The following is a 21098-nucleotide window of genomic DNA, read 5'->3' as shown; positions in this document are numbered from 1 at the left end:
CAATTTTGGAAAAATAGAGAATATGATTATATTGGAAAAGTAGAAATTTATTGATACAAAAAATGTACATCTATCATAATACAATTTGTGCTATCGCCCCACTACACGTAAATTATACCATCCAAATGGATTTTTATTTTTTGTATCAATAAAATTCTACTTTTTTTAATATAATTATATTCCTTATTTTTCCAAAATTCCCTTAAAAATCCCATTTGGAGGTATTCACAATTCTATATATATATATATATATATATATATATATATATATATATATATATATATATATATATATATATATATATATAGGGATTATAGCAATTTACACGCCAACTTGTATGAGTCTAACCATTTCACCAACATAATGGAATTGATGGTTAGAGAAATCTGCGGGTGGTGCACATAATATTTCAGAAAGATATTAATAAGAAAGTATTGAGGCAAAAACTGTTATTGAGAATATATTTTAGCATATACAAGTGCATTTACAAAGTCCAGCATTTCTGTAATGTTTAGGAATAGAAGCTTTATTTTACCTGTTTGTGATTTTGTTTTACATCCATCTGCATGATAAATTGGATTTGCTATTCCTACATCCTGCAAAAATAATACAAATTAAAGCAATTGTAGAAGCAGAGACAGTTTTTCTCCACTGTATTTGAGATTTAAGATCGGTTCACACTACTTCAACTTAATTTTGCCACAATTTTTAGTGCAATTATGTAGTGTGAGTGACTCTAATGAAACCTTTATGCGGCTTGTCTCCGTCTTTGAATATTCTCTGGGGCCAAGCCACACTCTAAAGCAGGGATCCTCAAACTACGGCCCTCCAGCTGTTGCGAAACTACACATCCCATGAGGCATTGTAAAACTCTGACATTCATAGACATGACTAGGCATGATGGGAATTGTAGTTCTTGAACAACTGGAGGGCCATAGTTTGAAGACACATGCTCTAAAGCCTCATACACATGATCCGATTGTTGGCAGGGGATGGTGTGATGACAGACTGTTGGCCTAAAATCCGACCGTTAGTACGCTCTTTCAGACAACTGTTGTCCAACTTTCCGCCAACAAATGTTGGATGACATGCTAGTAAATTTTCAGCAGACAACGGTCTGTTGTCAGATTTTCATATCATCTGTACACAAGTCCCTCATGCAAAAGTCCAAAGTACAAATGAGCATGCTCACAATCAATGCAAACCAAACATGACGTTAGCAGAAGGTGCCCAAAGGGTGTTGCTCAATAGCTGAAATTCCACGTAGTACATCACTACATTCGTGTTTGTTGGCCGACAATCGTGTGCTGTTAGTATGCAAGACAAGATCCAGGCACAGGCCCATTTGACAAAAGTCTGACACCCTGTTGGCCAACAATGCGATCGTGTATGAGACTTAAATTACACAAAAGTAGCACAGGAACCTTTTCCAAAACTGCACCATGCCGAGTTGCATTAATAAGAATGGGCACAATGGAATATAATGTGATTTACCTTGTCATGCGATTCTGTGTTACTCAAATCGCATCAGAAATGAACCAGCACTTAAAGGGTATTTAAACCCAAAAATAAATATGTAATATATTGCAGCTTACCAGTCCTTAAATGTGGTGGCTGAATATTTTTTTTTCAGGTTTTTTTTTACCTTTCTTTTCACCTGGTTATCACACTTGCTGTCCTAGGGTGACAGCGCTAAAGCCCCGTACACACGATCAGATTGTTGGCAGGGGATTGTCTGTTGACAGACCGTTGGCCTAAAATCTGACCATTAGTACGCTCCTTTTGACAATTGTTATCCAACTTTCTGCCAACAAATGTTGGATGACATGCTAGTAAATTTTAGGAGGACAGTGGTCTGTTGTCAGCTTTTCTTATGCTCAGTACACAAGTCCATCACACAATAGTCGAAAAAGTACAAATATGCATGCTCGGAATCAATGCTTACCATACATGAAATTAGCAGAAGGGGCCCAAAGAGGGGCGCTCAAGAGCTGAAATTCCTTATAGTACGTCACTACGTTCATGTTTGTTGGCCGACAATTGTGTACCATTAGTATGCAATACAAATTCCTGCCACATGCCCTTTGGACACAAATCAGACGCTCGGTTGGCTAACAATCGGATCATGTGTACGAGGCTTTACTCTTTGGAGGAGCAGTGTTGTCATTCCAGGGCATTAAATGTGTTATGATTGCAGAACATCTACCTCTATCATCAACTCCATAGCATAGGGGAGGTGTTCTGTAGTTCACAGAGTTTATTTCACCTTGCTTCAGCTAACACGTTAAATTGCACAGGACTCTGTAAGCTTTTAACAGAATTTTTTCACTTATTGAACAGATGTAGCAAAATACTTTCAGTTGTATATTTAACATGTGATGCATAAAACCACACTGAATTGATCTCAGGTAACCCTGTTGTAGGTTATAGTGCTTGGCTAAATTGTGACACCACAATCCAATCGTAGGGAAAGGCAAGCACTCCAACAATATTCCAAAATGACTGTTGACTGAAGTCCCATATCAGCAAAAAATGCAGATGTTTCGACAATACGCAACCCTCCTTCACAAGATGACAGAGATGTCCTTTAACAGGAGGTAGACCCTGTTATTCTCCCTCCTCCATTCACTTTATATTCTGGGAAACAATAATACAAGTTCTATGAATGAACAAGAGAGGAGAAAGAGAACGGTGAGTGGAGTCAATGCTTCACAGTTGCAGCCACTGGTCTTAACCCCCCGCAGCACCAGAACATGACTGGTGGGGGAGAATCTGCCCTCAGTGAAGGACAGATTTCTACAATCAGCAGCAGCCTGCAGGGCATAGGAGACACTTCATTAGAAGTAAGTTATATCCCAATGCTGTATCCACAAAAAAATATTTAATTAAACTTCAGCTTTAAAGTGATTGTAAAGGATCATCTTGCAAAACAACCCATTCCGTTCAAAATAGAAACGAAAGGCAAAACATTTTTGTATATATTTTATAAGTGATCACATTTCCTCTGTTCTCAGCTGCATAAGAGCTGGGGGAGGAGAAGCAGCAGCACACGGATCAGTGAATGGCTGTGCAGCGCGGAGTGTCAGGACAAGTCTGATCACTGGAGGAGAGTGCACTAAGTTCCAAGGATAGCTAGAGAACTGACCACAGCATGCTCTCATGTCTAGAGTACTCATTTTTTAATAGGAAAGCAAAGGAACTGACAGGTACACCAGGGGTTTCATACAAAGGAAACAATACAAAGAGAACAGGATACTTTCTCATACAAGAACATGGTACAGCAGGCACATATCAGGAATAGGGATGAGCCCGATGTTCGAGTCGAGTTTTGGCGCAGGGCTCCCCTAAACCTCTTTCTAAAGTTTGGTGTTTACAAGTTAAAAACATTATTTTTGCTAGAAAATTACTTAGAACCCCCAAACATTATATATATATATATATATATATATATATATATATATTTTTTTTTTTTTTTCTAACACCCTAGAGCAGCCTTTCTCAACCTTTTCAACACAGAGGAACCCTTGAAATAACTTTCCAAGCTCAGGGAACCCCTGCTAAAAATGACCAAGTCTACAACTCATGATACATTAGTGTGATGGTTAGTGGTAAGCATGCCTCTTACACTTGTGGTCACTGAGAAGAATTATCCCCTTACAGATATCTAAAAAGATCAATGGTGTCAGTGGGAACTTATCTGAGAAGCAGAAATTCTCATTTCTCAAGCAACCCCTAGCAACCTCTGGAGGAACCCTAGTTGAGAAACCCTGCACTAGAGGATAAAATGGCGGTCGTTGCAATACTTTCTGTCACACCATATTTGCGCAGCGGTCTTACAAGCGCACTTTTTTGGGAAAAAGTACACTTTTTTGCATAAAAAAATAAGACAACAGTAAAGTTAGCCCAATTTTTTTATATTGCAAAAGGCAATGTTACACCGAGTAAAGTGATACCCAACATGTCACACTTTAAAATTGCACCTGCTCATGAAATGGCGACAGACTTTTACCCTTAAAAATCTCCATAGGCGACATTTAAAAAATTCTACAGGTTGCATGTTTTGAGTTACAGTGGAGGTCTAGGGCTAGAATTATTGCTCTCGGTGATACCTCACATTTGTGGTTTGAACAATGGCAATAACTCACATATAAGCCTTTAAAATGAACACTTTTGATTTTTCATGTTCGTGTCATAGACTTTAATAGTATTCGCGTGTGTTCGCACACATTTTTTGCCTGTTCGCATGTTCTGCTGCAAACCGAACGGGGGGGGGGGGTGTTTGGCTCATACCTAATCAGGAATATGAAGTGTTGGGGTAACAAACGATTTAAGCCTCTTTGCTGCTTCAGTAAAAGCACTGAACTATCTACCACTTTGCCAGATGTATTATTTGGCTCTTCGCTATAGTTAAGGCTTATCTTGTTTTGTGGCTGAAAGTAGACCTAGATCTGGGAAGTGATCATGAATGAATAGTGGGTATAGCCTCTGTAAATGTACCAAGTAAGTATCAATGGTCCTCCTAGGTAAAGTTTTTAATCTGTAGAACTGGGTCTTAATCTGAACAACATAGTAAGAGTTGTGAATAGAATCATGTACAAGTAAGAGTGGTCAGTAGAACCAAGTACAAGTAGGATTGGTCAATGGAATCATGTACAAGTAAGAGTGATCAATAGAATCATGTAAAAATAAGAGTGGTCTGTAGAACCAAGTACAAGTAGGAGTGGTCAATAGAATCATGTACAAGTAATGCCTTGCACACACAGTCAGACGTTCCGACCACAAAATCCGTCAGATTTCTTCAGACGGATTTTGTCCTAAACTGGTGTTACATACACACGGTCAGACAAAGTTGTCAGAAAATCCGATTGTTCAGAACGTGATGACGTTTGTTATGATGGGAACTACGTTGAGGCTAGTAGCCAATAGCTTTGGTCTCTTAATTTGATCTGAGCATGCGTGGCACTTTGTCTGATCGGAATTCTCTACAAACAATCAGAAAAAAATCAGATTGGATTTTTTTGTCGGAAAATTTGAGCTCCTGCTCTCAAATGTTTTCTGTCTAAATTTCCGACAGAAAAAGTCCGATAGAGCCCACACACGATCAGATTTTCCGACAATATAATCCAATCGGACCTTTTCCGTTGGAATTTCCAACCGTGTGTACAAGGCATAAGAGTGGTCAACAGAACCATGTACAAGTAAGGATAGTCAATAGAACCATGTTCAAGTAAGAATGGGCAGTAGAACCAAGTATAGGTAAGAGTGGTGAGTAGAACCAAGTACAAGTAACAGTGGTCAATAGAATTATGCACAAGAAAAAATGGTCAATAGAATCATGTACAAGTAAAAGTGGCAATAGACTCACACAAATTTACACACAACTGGCATGCTTTAAACTACTCAATTTACTGCAGACTACTAAATAAACCAAAACTGCTCTTGCCAATGACTATAAATATTGCAAAGCAGAAGGGTACCAAGAGATAGACTTACCACCACTGTGATACTCATGTTACTGCCCTGCTCCATGGCTTTTAGGGCTTTTTCTCTCTTTCGTATTTTTTCTTGTGTCAGTCCCACAATTTGGCACATAGTTTCCTTAAAAATGTTCCTGTTGCCATAGTAGATCGGAGCACTATAGGACAGGATCTTCACGCCTGGTATTTCATAACACTAATTAAAAGAAAATGTTACATTTTGGCATTTGATGTTGGAATTTGTTTTTTCATTAAGTGAATGGGAAATTGAGAGTTATGGCATGCTATTGTTTGAGAGACTTTTTATTGCTTGCTGATTGCATCGGTCCTTTTAATATGCAAAATTATTGTAGTGTAATCATTGTAATTTGTAATGGATTCTGTGACCTGGTGCTACCCTTCTTAATGAGTGTCAACTGGAAACAATTTTATTTTATATGTCTGATGGGCAAGGGAATATTAGATAGGCCTGAAAACACTAAAACAATCATTTATTCAATGGTTATTAGCCCTAAATGTTAATCTAGGGACAATGTAAGAAATGTCCTAATCAAGGTAAACAATATACCATGTAGAGTTGATAACATTCTTAAAAATACAGGACAGAATTGTGGGAAGGGTGGGTCACCAACTTATAGCTGGGCAGCCAAGATTTCCTGACAGTTAAGATACCCATAGGGGGATAATTTCAAAGTTATGTCACCATTTCAGAAATTCCCATCCAAAAAACACATTTGAAATACATATATGTGAACAACTTTACCTGCCAAAGAACATATGTTCTTTGGCAGAATTTTGGGCAATGCTATTCAGCCTGACTGGCCTGAGCAAGACTCCCAACTGGTAATCTGATCTTTGCCGTAAATGGGGAATGTTGGGCAACAGCACAAATCAGTTTTTGCAATTATATAAACAGTAATTATAAATTAATATAAAGTAGATGTAAACACAAATTAAATGGCATTTCATTTTTTAATGCATTGTGTATCAAAAACTTTACTTTTTTTCATCACTTGTTGCATCTTATGCCGCGTACACATGGTCGGATTTCTCGTCGGAAAAAGATCTGACAGCTTTTCCAACGGGATTCCGCTCAAGTTTGCCTTGCATACTTTCGCTGAAATTACAACCGGCAAGAACGCGGTGATGTACAATACTACGTCGAGCCGAGAAAATTAAGTTCAATGCTTCCGAGCATGTGTCGAATTGTTTCCGAGCATGCGTAGGAATTTTGCACGTCGGAATTGCCACAGACAATCGCATTTTCGGATAGAAACTTTTCCCGACCGAAAAATTGAAAGCATGCTCTCAATCTTTTGCTGGCTGGAATTTGGCCACCATAAGACCGATGGAGCATACACACGATCACATTTCCCAACGAAAAACTCTCATAGGTCTTTTGCGGACCGAAATCCCGATCGTGTGTACGCAGCATTAGTGTTATTAATTTCCACCTTTTTGCAGCCACTTCCTGTCTACATGTACTCCAAAATGACTTTTCTCACAGTGAAACTCCTGATGATGACAATGAACCATGCCTGTATGGATACAACTGTTTTATCAAAGAGTTAATCTGGCCATATATGGAACCAACAGATTCCCCTATCCACACAATCAAGGTGAACGGAGGAATGCACTATTGTATTCTGACAGTGGGACTCCTCCTCTGTCAGAATACACTGATCAGCGCTGCAACCAATCTGCTACATGCGCTGATCGACAGAAAATTATCCAACAGTAACATTCGAGAGAAGTCATTCGTTAAATCAACTTCTCTGGATTTGAAACAGCCATAGATGGATCAAAATTGGACTGGTCTCTGCTGAATTTCAATCCTTCTATGGCCAACTTTTTACCTTTAAGTTCTATATGTACAAGTAATATCTCTAGCTATATTGCCTACTTGTGGCAATGTGATTCCTATCTAAGAAATCACATTCAAACCTTAATACAAGCACTCAAGAAAAAAGGTGTGAGTTATATTGTTTGCATTCTATGGGGGCACATTTTTTTGTAAGAATCTGTAGGCATATTAAACGTTTGTTCTAAAAGTTTTTACCTTGTCATTTTGGTCTATTGGTCGGTATATTTCTGTATTGACTGCTCTTCCTAAGACGGCACACTGAGTCCTAAAAGGCATAGCAAAATGTAAATAAACAGAAATTTAAAAAAAAAAATAAAACATGAAAACTAAATTTTAGTGTAAGGCTGGCCATGCATGCAACTGCCTTGTACAATTTTCCTTTAGATTTACCAGAACCATGTAATATAACGTTAAACCTAAACACTTTTACCATTCCTGTCCAAATGGGAGTCAGACTTAGGCACCCAGTTCACTGACTCCCAGAAGGAGAAGATCCTCCATTTTGCCCAAAAGTATAGCTATGAGGATCCAGAAGACATCCTACAAGATTTTGACATGATTGTACCGAGTACCTACCACTTTGCATCATTTCTTCTCACAGGTACCCAGTGTATGCTCGGCGATGCGGTAACGAGGAGGGAATAATGCTGCATATTTTCTGGAACTTTACGAAACTCGGACCCTTTTGGTGTGAGGTGATCTGCGCGGGCAAACACCTGACAAATGTCGATCTGAAGGGGATGCCTGCAGCTTGTCTGCTTCACCTTTCAAAGAGACCAATCAAGAAGTATAAGGACCCTTACAATCCAGCTGCTGAATGCGGCCAAGGTGTATATCCCCCTCTGTTGGAGATTGGAAGATCCCCCTTCAAAATCTCTGTGGTTCTCCAAAGTGAATGAATTGAGAGACATAGAGGATCTCACCGCTACCCTGCACAACTGGGAGGAGACCTTCTGTGAGACCTGATGATTTTGGAACCAATTTGTATACACTGAAGCTTATGAGAAACAAATTGTTACCCCAGCTCCACTGCCAATATAAAAGTCCACGATTTGTGATTCGGTACTCTAGCCAGGACGTTCAGGCCCTACAGATACGATAGTTAAATCAGGAAGGCTGGCAACTCGGATGCTCTTGAATAAAAGTACTTTATTAGTTACATGGGTACACGGGTACCATGTAACTAATAAAGTACTTTTATTCAAGAGCATCCGAGTTTCCAGGCACACTGACGCTTATCTCCAGGAGGTGGCACAACCGACTTGACCTCCTGGTTTCAACTCCCTACCCAGGGCAAGAGGCCCTCCCTACACCCTTTCTTCTCTCACCTTCCCTCTTTATCCTGTCTCTTCTTTGCTTTGGGGACATCTAATTTCCAAACCCCTACTTTCTCTGGCTGCTTCCCCTCCTCCTTCTCTCTGACTCAGCAATGGGATCTGGTGTTCAGATATGGTGTATATCTCTGTATGTATTTTATTTTTTATAATGTCCCATTTCTGGGCTAGGCAGGCCTTAGGGAAGTATTATGCCCCATACCCACACGGTCGGAAATTCCGACCACAAAATCCGTCTGATTTTTTCCAAAGGATTTTGTCCGAAACTGGTGTTACATACACACGGCCGGACAAAGTTGCCGGAAAATCTGATAGCTTGGAACGTGATGACAATCGTTGGTTAAGACGGGACTACGTTCAGGCTAGTAGCCATTAGCTTTGCTCTCGTACTTTGATCTGAGCATGCGTGGCGCTTTGTCCAATTGGAATTTTCTACAAACGATCTGAAAAAGTCAGATCGGATTTTGTTGTCAAAGAATTTGAGATCCTGCTCTCAAATTTTTTCCGTCGGAATTACCAACGGAAAAAGTCAGATAAAGCCCACACACGATCGGATATTCCGACAATATAATCCGATCTGACCTTTTCCGTCGGAATTTCCGACCGTACGTACAGGGCATTATATCCAGCTATGTTATAAAAAAAAGAGAGGTTCAAATTTAAGTTACTCCACTATATCTTACTATGCTGTTTTTGCACTTAAGCATTTATGTCTTGGGTCTCTCATATGATTGCCTGCAGGTTTTTCTAACATGACGCACTGACTACTATCTTTGAAACCGTAACAACTCCATATGACCAACTATATTGTGCAGTGCTGGTTATGTTTGTTTCTCAAACTCTGTATGAGACCCATTCTGTAATAGTTGACTGTGATTTTGATATCATTGCATATCCTGGCTGTTGATGGTAATGTTCTTTTGCAAATAAAGGAATTACAAAAAAAAACTAAACACTTTTAATTTGTATGCAATCAGACAGACCCGTGTACTACAGCCTTGGCCAAAAGTTTTGAGAATGACACAAATATTAATTTTCACAAAGTCTGCTGCTTCAGTGTTTTTAGATCTTTTTTCAGATGTTGCTATGGTGTACTGAAGTATAATTAAAAGCATGTCATAAGTGTCAGTGGCTTTTATTGATCTTAGTTTTATTGAAAAGTTATTTGACAAGTAACATATATACATACATTAATGGTATTATCATACCACCAAAACATCTTACAAATACATTATACAAACACACATAAAAAAGGGGGGGGATGACAAAAATATATTTTTGACATATAGACATCCTGTATTGAAATCCTATTAGATCGTAGTTAGGTTCTATTCTAATTTCTGTTTAACCCTCTAGTTTCCTGTTGATTCCCTGAAGACCCTCCAGGGGGCTCATATCTGCCGACATTTTTCAAGTATGTCCAATTCATATGCCAGTGGGTCTCCATCTTCTCAGTGTGGTCCATTTCCACAACCCATTCATTCACTGAAGGGGATTGTGTTGATCGCCAATGTCATGGAATAACCAGTCTCGCAGCTATCGCCCAATGTCTAAGCAAACCTTTTTTGATATTTTTATATGAGCCTGGTAAGATGGACAACAGGGTAATTTGAGATGTATTTGGGATTACCTCCCCTGTAACTGTAGTATATACAGTAACTACATGATACTGTCCCAGAATATAGAATTTGGCATTCCCACCATATGTGTAATAACGAGCCCTTGGCAGAATGGCATCGCCAACAATTATCCGATGCATCTGGAAAGATACGCTGTAGTGAAGTTGGGCATCAATACCAACGAGAAACAAGCTTATAGCTTATCTCTTTGGCTTTAGTTGCCAATGGCAAGCAATGTGTGAGGGTAAGCGACTTCTCCCACTCTTCTACGCCAATTGCAACATTAACCCCCCTAGCGGTAATCCCGAGTCTGGCTCGGGGTAGGAATATACTGATAGGAGCGGTAACCCCGAGCCAGACTCAGGATGGCTTCGCTCGATGCAGGGGAGGACACAGGGAGAGTTACTCACCTTGTCCCCTGGATCCAGCGATGTCCGCCGCGCTGTGTGAGCGAGCTGTCCTCCGCTCGATTCACAGTGCCGAATGCCGCCGAGCTCCGTTCCCTGCGACGTTACGGCGCACGGGAGCGGAGATCGGCGGCAAATTCAAAAAAATAAAAACACACAAAACACACACAGCACTATAATCTTACAGATTACAGTGCTGTATTAAAAAATACACAACCCCTTTGTCCCTAGTGGTCTGTGCAGTGCCCTGCATGCACTTTTATATTATAAATACTGTTTTTTACTGCCTGGAATTTGGAGATTGTCCATAGCAACCAAAAAGTGTAAATTTTTCAGTGTTTTTGGATTTGATTACATTATTGAATTTTTATTATTCTTTATTATATTATAAACTTTATCATACCCGGGATGTCTGCTAGACTCTGGTTTGAACAGATTTAAGAGCGTTATTCCTAAGGCCGCGTACACACGCATGGACGGACACGGCCACACACGACGGACGAACAGTTTTCTGAAACCGTGCGCGATGACGTGAACGGCACGTACGACGGGACGAAAAATACGACGTCCTATACACTGCATTATAACTTTCGGCGTGAAAATCCTTTCTGAGCATGCGCGCAACTTTGTTTGACGAACAAGCCTACACACGCGGGGACTGTCCGCTGAAACAAGGTTTCAGCGGACAGTTTTTCGGAATTTCCGAAAAACCTTGTTCAGCGGACTGTTCGCTGAAACTGTCCGCTGAAAGCCCACACACGAGCGGACTGTTTGCCGAAACACTGTTCAGCGGACAAAGTTGGGCGAACAGTCCCCGCGTGTGTACGCCGCCTAAGAATTACAGGACTACAAAATAAAAGCCAGATTTCCGTGCAAAATAATTGTACCGCTTTCAGCACCTAATTCCAGACTGAATCATACCGCCAGGGAGGTTAAGATCAGCTGCCCATTTATTTGTAAATTCTGGGAGCTCGGGATGATTTTTTTTAATAAGAATCTTATATTTTGCTGATATAATATGTTTTGGTCTAGTGTTTGCACCAGGATGGACTCAAAGAGATTTAAATCTTTGTCAGTGGCTTTTATTGTTAATTGCATTAAGTTTATACAAAGAGTCAATATTTGCAGTGATTTTTCAAGACCTCTGAAATTCACCCTGGCATGCTGTCAATCAACTTATGGGCCACATCCTAACTGATGTACACCCATTCTTGCATAATCAATGCTTGGAGTTTGTCAGAATTTTTCTTTTTTTTTTCTTTCACCTGCCTCTTGAGGATTGACAACAAGTTCTCAATGGGATTAGGTTCTGGAGAGTTTCCTGGCCATGGTCCCAAAATTTCGATTTTTAGTTCCCCAAGCTACCTAGTTATCACTTTCTACCTTATGGCAAGCTGCTCCATCATGCTGGAAAAGGCATTGTTCATCACCAAACTGTTCTTGAATGGTTGGGAAAAGTTGCTCTCAGAGGATGTTATGTACCATTCTTTATTCATGGCTGTGTTCTTAGGCAAAATTGTGAGAGAGCCCACTCCCTTGGCTGAGAAGCAACCCCACACATAATAGGTTTCAGGATGCTTTACTGTGGACATGACACAGGACTAATTGTGATGCTCACCTTTTCTTCCCTGGACAAGCTTTCCAGATACCCCAAACAAATGGAAAGGGGATTCATCAGAGAAAATGACTTTACCCCAGTTCTCAGCAGTCCAGTCTCTGTACCTTTTGCAGAATATCAGTCTGTCCCTGATGTTTTTTTCTTGGGATAAGTGGCTTCTTTGCTGTCATTCTTGACACCAGACCATCCTGCAAATGTTTTGCCTCACTGTGCATGCAGATGCACTCACACCTGCCTGCTGCCATTCCTAAGCAAGCTCTGCACTGGTGGTGCCCTGATCCCGCAGCTGAATCAACTGTAGGAGACAGTCCTGCCACTTGTTGGACTTTCTTGGCATCCTGAAGCATTCGTCACAAAATTTGAACCTCTCTCCTTGAAGTTATTGAGCTGATGAATGGTTGAGTTAGGTGCAATCTTAGTACCAATAACATCCTTGCCTGTGAATCCCTTTTTGTGCAAAGCAATAAATGATTGCACGGGTAACCATGTTAACAGAGGTGAACAATGATTTCAAGCACCAACCTCCTTTTAAAGCTTCCAGTCTGTTATTCTAACTCAATCAGCATTACAGAGTGATTTCCAGCCGTGTCCTTGTCAACACTGACACCTGTGTTAACAGTAGAATCCCTGACATGATTTCAGCTGATCCTTTTGTGGCAGGGCTGAAATTCAGTGGAAATGTTTTTGGGATTAAGTTAATTTTCATGGCAAAGGGGGACTTTGCAATTAATTGCAATTCATCTCGTCACTCTTCATAACATTCTGGAGTATGTGCAAATTGCCATCATAACAAGTGAGGTAGCAGACTTTGTAAAAATGTATATTTGTGTCATTCTCAAAATTCTTGGCCATGGCTGTTCATAGTTGAAGGTAAATCTAAAGAAAATTGAATAGTAAAATTGTATAATGCATGGCCAGCTTAAGTAATAATAGTAAAGCTGTAGCACACTTGAAAAATTCAGGCTAATTGATGATGACAAAATGCAAAGTACATCAGTTTGAGTGTCTTTTCTTCTCAAGTTTGCCCCAACCCCTCCTACATCAGGAGGCTCCATTTAAGTGTATTGCCACTTTTGCATTCTGATTTGAAAAAACTTCACTATATGTTTGTTATGTGTTCCCATTAATGGAGCATACCTAAAAAATATTTTTGAAAAATATTTCTTACCTTTTAAATGTTTCTCAGAAGGTGGCATGGCTAACTGTAAGGCATTTTTGAACAATGTCAGAGTGAGTCTGTCCTAAGTCTTTCCTCATTAAAGTGGTTGTAAATAAGGCTTACCTGTAGCTACCCCGGATATCTCCTAAACTTGCACAGTTTAGGAGATATCCCCTATATCATCATGTGCCAATGTTATCGACACTGAAGCAATGGCACGTCCGTGCCATTGCTTCAGCTAGTATGCCGTTACTGGCAGGAATGAAGTCATTGTGGCTCCAGCCAATCACGGCGCCAAAGCCTGCGATACCCAGAAGTAACTCCAGGAACGATATTGCTAGCCGGAGCGGTGTATGGGGACCACTGCGGGGGCTTCGATCTAAGGTAAGTAATTCATAATGAGCTATTATGCTTTTTTTTGTGGGGATTTACAACCACTTTAACATACCATGCAAGAAGCCCAGCCTCTAAACCTATAACCCTTAGCACAGACAACAAAGGGTTACAATTGTTAATAATTACGATCTGCCTGCACAATAAAGACAGGGTTAATTATGGAAAACACAGCTTCCAAGCCCCTTCACAGGGCTGCTGATAAGACAGTACAACCGGCCCTGTTGTACTGGGCCTGGGGTCCTCAGCTCAGCATGGGGGGGGCAATCTCAAAGACAGAGTGCAGAATAAAAAAAAATATACTTTTCTAAATACACAAACACCACCCCCCACTCCTGCTAACTTAGCTGTGTGTATTTTTTTCCATGTTCTGGACCCCCCTCTGATGATGTGCTAGTGGGAGTGGGAGGGACTGTTTCGGGCACATGTCCATTCTGCGCACACTCCGCATATTGTTCTTGTGGCTAGGCTTAAGTCCCAGCCGGCTGGCTGCATATTTACCTGCCTGCCTTTCCTCTGCTCAGCTCTGCTTCCCACTCGGCTCAAAATGGAAAATGAGACTGGAGTGGCTATAAGGTGAACAGCGGCAGCATCAGAAGAGGAAGCAGCTCAGCTGACAGACTTGTCCAGGCAGGAACAGAGGGGAAGCGGTTCATGAGGATTTCAGTGCCTTCAACACAGGTGTGCTTGCTTTGCTTGGGGGTGATTGAGAATATAATACTGTACATTGCACTGTCTCTGTCTGCAGCACATTATGGCATGGTGCACTGTCACAGTGTGTCACTGTCACATAACATGGCTTGTTGGGTGCTGATTTTGTTAACTTATTGGTAAAAAGATAACAAGGTCAGCACCCAACAGCCATGTCATATGACACACTATGACAGTGTCAGCCATGATAGAGCACCTGCTGTCTGTGTGTTATAATGCTGATGATCTTAACCAGTTGCAATTTATTTTGTTTAAGTTATGCTATGTGGGAACATGTAACAAATATAAAATAAGTGTTTTTCTAATTTAGCTGCACAAGTGGAATTACACTTTAAGAGGTTACAGATCAAGTTAAAGAACCAACAGGGAGTCTCAAATTTTTTTGGCATGTCAGTGATTCACTTGTAATTCATTGGATATATCCACAAATGCTCCATCCATTGGTGTTATTCGAGCACTTTACACGTAAAAGGCCTTTTTACTATATGGAGTAAACCAGTTACTTTGTATATCTCCCAAGTGAGGACACACACAAGAAAACTTTGACAAACAGTATGTCATTATCACATTACAAATAAAAAAAAAAAGAGTGTTTTCTGGAGTTGGGTTTTAATAAATAAATTAAAAAGGACAAATAAACCAAAATATACCAATGTGGTCAATTTAATGATGTTGCTATAACTGGGGTGACCAGATCAGGAAGATGGCTAATTCATCACTTTTCTTCGGTATATATAAAAGTAAATCTGTCTGATCTGCTGAGAATAATGCAATGAATACATTTAGGAGAACATGAATCAAAAAGTTAATTATTTTAAATATTGGATAGTTCTGACTCACTCATCCATATTAGAAAAATTATGTTTTATTAAATAATAAACACAATAATAAACATTAATATTACATTAATAGACTGTGTACCTTTGGGTTCGGCAAACAACTGTCATCATAGAGAAAACAACTCCAACCATCAGGCCAATTTCTACATTAAGGATTACTACTGCCAACCATGTAACCACCCAGACAGACTGTAAAAAAAGTTGAGAAGATGTCATTGAATTTTTGTTTAGCATTCTATGTCATGTGTGCCTGCTGTATTTTCCCTTGCTGTCAACAGGTGGCAGACAACATCTTGCTTAAAAATAAACGCCATGTATGAAACGTATAGTGTATCTATATCAACAACTTTATTTTATTTTATTTTTTTTATAGGGTAAGGTTATAAACCCCTGTCAGATTTAAATGCCATCCGTGGCTTCATTAGAGAGATTTCCCCTCACTTTCTGTTTTGGGGACAACCTTTTACAAGACAGGAAGTGGGGTGAAATCTACAACAGAGAAACAGAGACAACAATAAAAGAATGGCAGGGTTCAAGCATTCCCCTACTTATTTAAAAGTAGCAGTGACTGTTATGCCGCGTACACATGATCGGACCCGTGTGTGGGCTCCGGCGGACTTTTTATTCCCAAAAGTCCGGCGGATTTAGAAAGAAGTTTTAACTCAAAATTTTCCACCGACTCGGCAGTCCGGTGCACAATCCGCCCATCTGTGTGCTAGTCCACCGGAATTTTGAAATGAACGGACTTGCCCACACACGGAGTAAAGTCCGTTCATTTTGAACGTGGCTCCAGGTAAACGGAACTAGCGAAGGAAGTCAATGTCGCCGCCTCCTTCTGCGAGATTGACACCTCGCTAGCCCCATCACCTGGTATGGATTTATAGGGGAATCCCTACGCTGGAAAAATGGCGTGGGGGTCCCCCCAAAGTCCATAGCAGACCCTTATGCGAGCATGCAGCCCGGCAGGTCAGGAAAGGGGGTGGGGACGAGCGAGCGCCCCCCCTCCTGAGCCATACCAGGCTGTGTGCCCTCAACATGGGGGGGTGCTTTTGGGAAGGGGGGCCGCGCGCCCCCCCCCCACCTCAAAGCACCTTGTCCCCATGTTGATGAGGACAAGGGTCTCTTCCCGACAATCCTGGCCCTTGATTGTCGGGGTCTGCAGGCAGGGGGCTTATCAGAATCCGGGAGCCCGGATCCTGATCCCGGCCCCCCACCCTATGTGAAGGAGTATGGGGTACATGGTACCCCTACCCATTCACCTGGGGGGAAAAAAGTGTACATACAAAAAAACACAACACAGGTTTTTAAAATACTTTATTAGACAGCCCCGGGGTCTTCTCTTCTTCCGTCTTCGGGGGTCTTCTCGCCAGACTCCTCCACTATCTTCTGCACTTTTGCTAGCTCTTTTACTATCGGAGGAGTCCGGCTTTCTCCTTCGTCGCTGCCGCCACCCGGGGGTCTTCTTCCAACTTCAGGGTCTTGTCCCGCTCTTCGGGGGTCTTGTGCCGCTCTTCGGTTCTTCTTGCCGGGCCTCTGCTTTCTTCTTCCAGCTCTTTAACTAATGTTGGCCCAGTCTTCTTTCGCTGTTGCCTTCTGCTTCTTCTTCCTTCTTCTGATGTTGACACGATGCTCTCTTCAGCCTTAATGGCAGGGACGCGTTGTGCGGCGACTTATATAGGGACAAGGGGCGGGGTCACCGGTTGATGTCACATGGTGACCCCGCCCCTTGTAATGTCACAGTCCTGGTGGATGTTGGGAATGTGACATCATAAGAGGTGGGGTCACCATGTGACATCACCCAGTGACCTTGCCCCCGTCCCTATATAAGTTGCCGCACAACTTGTCCCTGCCATTAAGGCTGAAGAAAGTTTTGTGTCAACATCAGAAGAAGGAAGAAGAAGAAGAAGGCGGCAACAGTGATGGCAACAGCGACAGAAGACCGGGCCAACGCTAGTTAAACAGCTGGAAAAAGAAAGCGGAGGCCTGGCAAGAAGAACTGAAGAGCGGGACAAGACCCCCGAAGTGCAGGACAAGACCCCGAAGTCAGAAGAAGACCCCCGGATGGCGGCGATGAAAGAGAAAGCCGGGCTCCTCTGCTAGTAAAAGAGCTAGCAAAAGAGCAGAAGACCCCGAAGATGGAAGAAGGGAAGACCCCCGGAGCTGTCTAATAAAGTATTTTAAAACCTGTGTTGTGTTTTTTTTATGTATACTTTTTCCCCAGGTGAATGGGTAGGGGTACCATGTACCCCATTCTCATTCACATAGGGTGGGGGGGCCGGGATCTGGGGGCCCCCTTATTAAAGGGGGCTCCAGGATTCTGATAAGACCCCCGCCCACAGACCCCGACAACCAACGGCCAGGGTTGTCGGGAAGAGGCCCTTGTCCTCATCAACATGGGGACAAGGTGTTTTGAGGTGGGGGGCCACAGGGCCCCCCTTTCCCAGAGCATCCCCCCATGTTGAGGGCACGTGGACTGGTACGGCTCAGGAGGGGGGGGGCGCTCGTTTGTTCCCATCCCCTTTCCTGATCGTCTGGGCTGCGTGCTTGGATAAGGGTCTGCTATGGACTTTGGGGGGACCCCCACGCCATTTTTTGGCGTAGGGCTTCCCCTTTAAATCCATACCAGGTGATGGGGCTAGCGGGGTGTCAATCTCGCCGATGGAGGCGGCGACATTGACTTCCTTCGCTAGTTCCGTCTACCTGGAGCCGCGTTCAAAATGAACGGACTTTACTCCGTGTGTGGGAAAGTCCGTTCATTTCAAAAGTCCGGCGGACTCCCGCCGGACCTAGTCCACCGGAAAAGTTCAGTCGTGTTTGGGCAGGTCCGCATATTCGGAATGTCTTGGGGACCTCCGCTGCAAAGTCCGGCGGGTTGCCCGCCAGACTAAGTCCGCCGGATAGTCTGATCGAGAGATTTTTACTAACTTCCTGTCCTAGGAACACCCTGTTTACCAGACATGAAATTAAGGAATCTCTCCGGATGATGGCAGTAAAACCTGGCATAAGTTCAAATCCTTCCCCACTCTATCCAAAATAAAGATAAAATAAAAAAGTTGTGTTTGTAGGTATAGATACACTTTAAAAGTTCAGTGGGGCTGATTTAATAAACACAAATAAGCTGTTCACTTTGCAAGGGAATTTTCCCCAGAGATGAGTGAATAAGGTGAAGCGTTGCAGACTTCCATGATCCAATCCCGTGCAAGCAGAAATACCTTTTTCACGTAATTGTGTATTCTTTGCAAAGTGAATTTTCACCACATTCACTAAACTAAGAGAAAATTCATGTTTGCCTTTAGAAAATCATTTTCAGTCAGTCTTCTCCCTCAGATTATTTTAAAGCATGACCACTAAGCCATACAAAGTAAAAGAAGTACGGTAAAAGAAAAGCTAATCTGCACTTTCTGTAAGTGGCACACAAAATCTATTGACACCTCCTTCTTATGGGAATAGTAGATCAGTGAAATGAATGTTAAATAAAATACAGCAAACTTCCATGAAATAGAGATTAAATTGTATATTGATTTTTATAAATTGTAATCGATTGTCAGAACATAAACATGGCGACACACATTAAATCCACATGTACAGTCTTTATACAATCCACAATACATTTATCAACTCCCATGTAGTTTGAAGGCGTATTTTAACAGTCAACATATTTTTGCTGTGTGTGTCTTTTTTATCTAGCACTCAGAAAACAATATCCGATAAGGTAGTTGCTTGCACTACAAAGTTGTTGGTAAATGTGAAGGAGGTTGTACAATAAAATTGTAATGCAGGTAAGTGTATAGCCCAAAGCCTGGCTCCTAGCCTGAGTACTGAGGGCTGGCTGAAAATCTGTTGCAATTGCTTAGAGACTATTGAAATATGTTTTCCAAACCCTCTGACATCATTCTACATGACTCCGCTAAGACAGACCCTTGCTCACCATAGAGGTGATTTGTAACTTTCTAAATTGTATATTTTAGTTGGCTTGTCCTATTTATAATCTATAAAATATACTTACAAAGTCAGTTTTGCTGATTTTCCATAATTCTGGAAGCTCCTGGAACTGGATGAACATCTGTCTGAGACTGACGACATTTATACATGCGAGTACGGCCTACAGAATGACAGGAACGAGTTGCCAACTAAAACTGCTTGTGTTACAGCGCAATATAAATTATGCAAACTGCTAATAGTTTAAATGTTCAATGACTCTTTACAATCATACAGGTCAATACACAGCAAACAATATAAAATTAGGATGATTGGATCGATAGTGAACAATGGAAGTTCCCATTGTATCTTTACATCATGTGTAAATTGCCAACTTCTTCACATGAATTCTCTCTTATAGCTGTCAATTTATTGCTGTAATCTGCCTATCTTTGGTAACATTTATTTAAAAAATGCACTGAAATATAGTAACAATTTTTTACAAATGTTCTTTATTTATTATGGTCAGTGTAAAATAATTATATTTAATTGTTTTCTGTTTTCAGGTCTGGCCAGTTGTTTGAATTCTCTTTCAATAATTTTTTTATTTTGATGTAACAAATTATGTTTACAGTAAGGGACAATGCATCAAAATGATTGACATTAAAATATGGAAAAATAAACTGAATAAGAGGTTGGCAGGTATATATGTCACATTATTAATAACAAAGATATCTATCATGGGTGCCAACTTGATAAGAAAAGCTATCACAATGGTAAATGGAAGATGGAGTACTGGTTCAATTATTAAAAAGCATAATATCCCCCTTAACAGGTGTTATGATCGTAATCCCAGTAGGCTTATCACAAATAGAAGACAACCTGCCTAAGTTGCCCAAATGCATGTCCCACGGATCGATCTTCAGAAATAATAATGAAAGGTAACCAAGCTATGAGGACTTGGAGAGAGAGAGAAGCGAGGGAGAGACCTGAAGAAGAAATGAAGAAAAGTAAAGGAAAATAAAGTTTAGAGACAGAATAAGCTTCAGGCATCAGGATTTCTCTTGGAGTAAACAAAGGCGGAGGGGCTGATGTATACATTGTTCCCACACCACCTCAAATTCTTTAGTAGTGTCTAGGAGGGTGCTGAACGCCTTCTTCTGGACCATTAACCATGACATTTTTTGTTTTGGCTGCAGCAAATGACACGACAAGGTCATCTTGGCGACTAGCAGTATAAAGTGAGTTTTAGAAGAGTCTTCGAGCATCCGATTGGCTTGCTAGTCAGCAAGACAATTTCGGAATTTTAGGGTTTGCAAGGCTAATGACCTTGCGCAGCAAACAAAAGATTCTATTCCAGAAGCCTCTAATGTGTGGGCATTCCCACCAAGTGTAAAAGCAGTTAGTTGAATTCTAAGCTTCCTTTTAGGTTCTCCTTAGATTTTCTGTTGAAGAAAGTCTGTTATTTATAGTTCAAAGTGAACCATACAAACACAAATGTATATACACACACAACCAAATTCAGGGCCAAAACTAGGAGGGGGGGGGGGGCATGTGCCCCGAGCGCTGCACTGAGGGGGGGGCGCTATGACTGACAGTGTATGTCGGCAGATGATCAGAGAGGGAGCGGAGAGGTAGGAGGATGAGGCCATTATAAAGCATGCAGGAGAACGTGTTCGCTCCCCCTCTCCTTTCAGCTCCTGGTGCCAATACACAGCACCGGTCAGTGTTTTGTTTTGCAGAGCACTGGAGAGGTAG

General features: G+C 41.3%; 1 protein-coding gene across 1 annotated transcript in view; it reads right to left on the bottom strand.

Moving 5' to 3' along the window:
• LOC143983663 (solute carrier family 26 member 10-like) overlaps window positions 1-21098 on the bottom strand; it is a 109477-nt gene that overhangs the window by 10140 nt on the left and 78239 nt on the right. Inside the window, exons 10-14 of the mRNA XM_077483627.1 lie at window positions 19429-19524; window positions 15505-15611; window positions 7538-7607; window positions 5495-5674; window positions 537-597 (exon numbers count right to left, since the gene is read on the bottom strand). Of these exons, the coding sequence (XP_077339753.1) occupies window positions 537-597; window positions 5495-5674; window positions 7538-7607; window positions 15505-15611; window positions 19429-19524 (514 nt within the window). The remainder of the gene's footprint in view (window positions 1-536; window positions 598-5494; window positions 5675-7537; window positions 7608-15504; window positions 15612-19428; window positions 19525-21098) is intronic.

This window comes from Lithobates pipiens, unplaced genomic scaffold (assembly GCF_037356315.1).
Source record: "Lithobates pipiens isolate NorthernLeopardFrog02 unplaced genomic scaffold, aLitPip1_a1.2 Scaffold_16, whole genome shotgun sequence".
Lineage (NCBI taxonomy): Eukaryota > Metazoa > Chordata > Amphibia > Anura > Ranidae > Lithobates > Lithobates pipiens.
The sequence above is the reverse complement of the archived record's forward strand: the minus strand, read 5'-3'. Positions and strand labels throughout refer to the sequence as shown.